This window comes from Rhinopithecus bieti, unplaced genomic scaffold, assembly GCF_001698545.2.
Source record: "Rhinopithecus bieti isolate Rb0 unplaced genomic scaffold, ASM169854v2 scaffold_34297, whole genome shotgun sequence".
Taxonomy (NCBI): Eukaryota; Metazoa; Chordata; class Mammalia; order Primates; family Cercopithecidae; genus Rhinopithecus; species Rhinopithecus bieti.
The window spans coordinates 43912-49042 of NW_016814629.1; the positions used below are offsets into that span (position 1 = coordinate 43912).

Below are 5131 nucleotides of genomic sequence, written 5' to 3' on the forward strand. Positions count from 1 at the left end.
AAAAAAAAAAAAAAGGTCAGGCGCAGTGACTCATGCCTGTAATCTCAGTACTTTGGGAGGCCTAAGTAGGAGGATTGCTTGAGGCTAGGAGTTGCAGACCAGCCTGGGCAACATAGCAAGACCTCGTCACTATAAAAATAAGCCCCAGGAAAAAACTTTTAAGTTTTCTCAATAAATATCCTTTAACTTTTTTCTTTTTAATTCTAGCACCAAGCGATATCATTTATGCTGGCTGAAATGGCAATGAAAGTTGAACTAGCTAGAATGAGTTACCAGAGAGCAGCTTGGGAGGTTGATTCTGGTCGTCGAAATACCTATTATGCTTCTATTGCAAAGGCATTTGCTGGAGATATTGCAAATCAGTTAGCTACTGATGCTGTGCAGATATTTGGAGGCAATGGATTTAATACAGAATATCCTGTAGAAAAACTGATGAGGGATGCCAAGATCTATCAGGTAAAGTTAAAGATGATTTTTTTGGTTTGCAAGGGAGAGAGAATATTCATAAATGACAAAGTAGATTTCTGATTATTTAGAAATTTTATGTCCCTAGTAGCAATAAATGACTCTCATATATGGCTGTGAGCCAGTTTTTGGAATTAATTAATAGAAAGAAGAATGTTATTTGTGATTAAGTATAAGTCTGAAGAGAGAATAGGCTAAAAAAACAAATGGTACAGACATGTGTATTATGTTTGGATTAGATTTCTTTGAGTTTTAACATCTTAGCTCATTGTGACCCAAACTTTTCTCTCCAAAAAGTATGCATGTCATTTAAAATTAATTATTTTGATTTGAATCTTGCCTGACAACTATTTAATTTATTGTAACTATACTTGGAGTCAAAAACCAACATGAGGAGACAGTGATGTAGATGAATTCCAAATTAAATTAGTAGTCAAAAAAACTTAGAAGGAATTTAGTAAAAGGAAATATAAATGTGCATGTTCTCTACATGTGGCTTAAGTAATTACTTAATAATTACCACATTCTTGCTCCTCAGTATCTCTGCCCTTGCTCCCCCTACACCTAGCAAATTATATGATTCATCCGGTCATTTGAAATATTGAGTTCGGGCCGGGCGCGGTGGCTCAAGCCTGTAATCCCAGCACTTTGGGAGGCCGAGGCGGGCGGATCACGAGGTCAGGAGATCGAGACCATCCTGGCTAACATGGTGAAACCCCATCTCTACTAAAAAAATACAAAAAACTAGCCGGGCGAGGTGGCGGGCGCCTGTAGTCCCAGCTACTCGGGAGGCTGAGGCAGGAGAATGGCGTAAACCCGGGAGGCGGAGTTTGCAGTGAGCTGAGATCTGGCCACTGCACTCCAGCCTGGGTGACAGAGCGAGACTCCTTCTCAAAAAAAAAAAAAAAAAAAAAAAAAAAAAAAAAGAAATATTGAGTTCGAATCAGAAGGCTAGAGTGAGAAGGAATGTTAGACATAGTGTGGCCTCTCCATGTAGACATGAAAAAACTGAGGTCCAGAATTTGTGCCTTATCCAAAGTCACAGGTTTATGTGTTGATACTCTTCCTCTCCTAGAGTCTTTAATTATAATTATTACTATTATTATCATCAACCGTTTAGATTTTATCTGCCATCTGAGAAGCTAAACTAATGAATGGCTAAAGTTAGAAGTTTAGAATGGAAATAAGGTCTGACTCTTGAAATCCTTCCAGCATCTTTTTCTTTAGCAACTCTGTTCCATAGGCAGTGGGAGAAAAAAATTAAGAATAAAAGACTTAAGGAGACAGCTAGCTAACTACAGTTCAGAAAAGTTGGACAAATATTTTGGCCATAATGAACTTCAGTTTTCCCAAATTTTCTGAAATGTAAATATATTTTCTTTTTTCTATGTTTTGAAGACTCTTCTCCAAAATTTTGATACATGACTTTTTATAACTTAAACCAATCTTTAGAGAATTCCATATTTTCAGACTTTCACAAAATCAGGTTTTGGAATCTGTATAGGCTACAGTCACTATATATGTTTTGATTCAGTTTTATATTACAACGCAGCTTATACTACTATCTAAAATGCTGAATAAATCAAAGTATTTATGTACTAAAGATATTTAACCTACACTTATATTTTTTTGCAGATTTATGAAGGTACTTCACAAATTCAAAGACTTATTATAGCCCGTGAACACATTGGCAAGTATAAAAATTAAAAAAATTACTGTAGAAACATTGAATAACAATCCACTGTTTCAGCTCCAGAAAAGAGAAAGGGCTTTAACGTTGTTTCCAGTGAAAATAAAAATAAATCCTCTTATATTAAATCTAAGCAACTGCTTATTATTAGTAGTTTATACTTTTGCTTAACTCTGTTATGTCTCTTAAGCAGGTTTAGTTTTTATTAAAATGATGTGTTTTCTTTAGTACTACTTTACTTGAATTACATTAACTTAGAAAAGTACATATGTTTTGTTATTTTGATCTCTTAAGATTAATATCGCAGAAATTTCTTGGAATTTTATTTTTGTAATGACCGAAAAGTGGGCTTAGAAAGCATTCGAGATGTTACAAAATTTACATTTAGAAAATATTTTAGTATTTGAATACTATCAACTTGTCAGTGACTTTGCAGACTTAATGATATTATTAAAGTTCTTTTTACTGCAGTTTGGAAAGCATTTGCTTTCAGTTTAGCACAGAAACAGTCAAAATTTTGACATTCATATTCTCCTAATTTACAGCTACAAGAACTTTCTTGAAAATCTTAATTCTGAACCCATATTTCACTTACCTTATTTGAAATAAATCAATGAAGCTTGCCTTAAATTATTTTTATATGGCTGTTGGTCTCTAGGTAGCCTTTGGTCTGTTTTACACAATCTCATTTCATATGTTTGCATTTTGGCAAAGAACTTAATAAAATTGTTCAGTGCTTATTATCACACCTTTCTGTATTTTTTTCAGGAAATTTCATGACTTCATATAATAGTGTATATTTTGTGTATTTACTATGATGAAAAAAAGTCAAGTTTTAATTTTGAATTGAATAAAGTTACCTGTTCATTTTTTATTAATTATATTTTAAAGACCTCAGAAAATATAAATATGAAATAATATAAGAACTCAAATCTCTGAATTTAATATTTGTTTTTAATTCTAAATATCAAATACCGCTAAACTGGTATTATTAAAGTTATACTAAATAGAGTGCTTTCTGACATCATATCTCATTCTCCAGTTCTCTGACATCAACCGTGTCCTACATTTTAATTCTTTTCTGACACTATGCAGCTGATTAGGCTCAATCCTATAAGGCTGCCCTCACTTCAGAGGCCAGTCACAAGTCCTGAGTCCCCAAGCTACCTGTACTCTGTCCAACCTGGCTGGAAATTCAAGTATTCCCATAACCCTGCCCTCAGGTTTGATAATTTGCCAGAATAGCTCACAGAACTCAGGAAAACACTTTACTTACATTTACCTGTTTATATCATAAAGGGTACAACTAGGAACAATTAATGAAGAGGTACATAGGGAAAGATATGGAGGGAGAGGGGAGATGCAGAGCTTCCATGCCTTCTTCCATCTTATTACCTTCCCTGCATGTCTCTGTATTCCTCAACTTGGAAGCTCCCCAACTCTCATTCAGTAGTTTCCATCGAGCTCAATCTCCAGTCCTTCACTTCTCCCTAGAGGTCCAAGGTGAAAGCTGGAAGTTTCCAACTGTATTAGTCTCCTAGGGCTGTCATAAAAAAACTAGAGACTTGGTGTCTTAAATAAATTTATTTTCTCACAGTTCTGGAAGCTAAAATTTCAAGATCAAGGTGCCATTAGGGTTGTTTCTAGTGAGGCCTCTCTTCCTGTCTTATAGACTACCACCTTCTGTGTCCTTACATATCCTCTTCTCTGTGCATCATGAAGGGTTGGGTTAGGGGGAGCTCCTGCGTCTTTTTCTCCTCTTCTAAGGACACTAGCCCTGTGAGATTAGAGCCCTATGCTCGTGACCTTAATTAACTTCCTAAAAGATCCTGTCTTCAAGTACAATCACATTGGGAGTTAAGGCTTCAACACAGAAATTTTGGAGGGACACAATTCAGTCCATAACATCACCCTCTAATGACTTAGTCCTTCTGGTGACCAGATTCTTCCTGAGATTATCTAGGGGCCCCACCCTAAGTCATCTCATATGCCAAATTCAGGTATGATTGAAAAGGTTTCTAAGGAATAACAGAAGATACTCCAAGCACTCAAGAAATTCCAAGGATTTTAGGAGCTCTGTGCCAGGAACTGGGGACAAAGACCAAATAAATTTCTTATACCACACTGAATTGCCAAAATAAAAATCTAATCTTTTACAAATATAAAATATTTAAATGACATTTCCTTCATGCTCAATGATGAAATTTTATTTAAATGATACAACTTGAGATTGGTAAGGAAATTTAGAGAATTCTTAATTGCTACTATGTAGAAATCAGAAATTAAATAGAATGGATATATTTCAAATGCAAATTTGAATTTGCAGTACAGAGGCGCAACCATTTCTAAACATAAAGCTTCTAGACATGGGCTGGGCATGGTGGCTCGTACCTATAATCCCAACATTTTGGGAGGCTGAGGTGGGAGGATCACTGAAGCCAGGAATTTAAGGCTTCAGTGAACTGTGATGGCACCATTTATACTTTATCCTGGGTGACAGAGTGAGACCCTGTCTAAAAAGAAAAAAGGGCCAGATGCAATGGCTCATGCCTGTAATGCCAGCACTTTGGGAGGCTGAGGTGGGCAGAGCACAAGGTCAGGAGTTTGAGACCAGCCTGACCAACATAGTGAAACCCTGTCTCTACTAAAAATACAAAAAATTACCTGGGCATGGTGGTGGGCACCTGTAATTCCAGCTACTTAGGAGGCTGAGGCAGGAGAATCACTTGAACCCAGGAGGCCGAGGTTGCAGTGAGCTGAGATCATGCCATTGTACTGCAGGCTGGGCAACAAGAGTAAAACTCCATCAAAAAAGGAAGGAAGGAAGGCAACAAGAGTAAAACTCCATCAAAAAAGGAAGGAAGGGAAAGAGGGAGGGAGGGAAAAGAAAAGGTTTCTACACAGGATATAAATGTACTCCAAAAGAAGGGAGGGAGGGAGGGAGGAAGGAAGGAAGGAGAAAAGAAAAGGTTTCTA

The 5131-nt window shown here is 36.5% G+C and overlaps 1 protein-coding gene across 1 annotated transcript in view; it reads left to right on the top strand.

The window, feature by feature from the left end:
- The window catches only part of ACADM (acyl-CoA dehydrogenase medium chain), a 43253-nt gene extending 40352 nt beyond the window's left edge, over positions 1-2901 (top strand). The window contains exons 11-12 of the mRNA XM_017851594.1: positions 208-456; positions 2101-2901. Of these exons, the coding sequence (XP_017707083.1) occupies positions 208-456; positions 2101-2172 (321 nt within the window). The 3' untranslated portion in view covers positions 2173-2901. The remainder of the gene's footprint in view (positions 1-207; positions 457-2100) is intronic.
- Positions 2902-5131: the final 2230 nt, after the last annotated feature.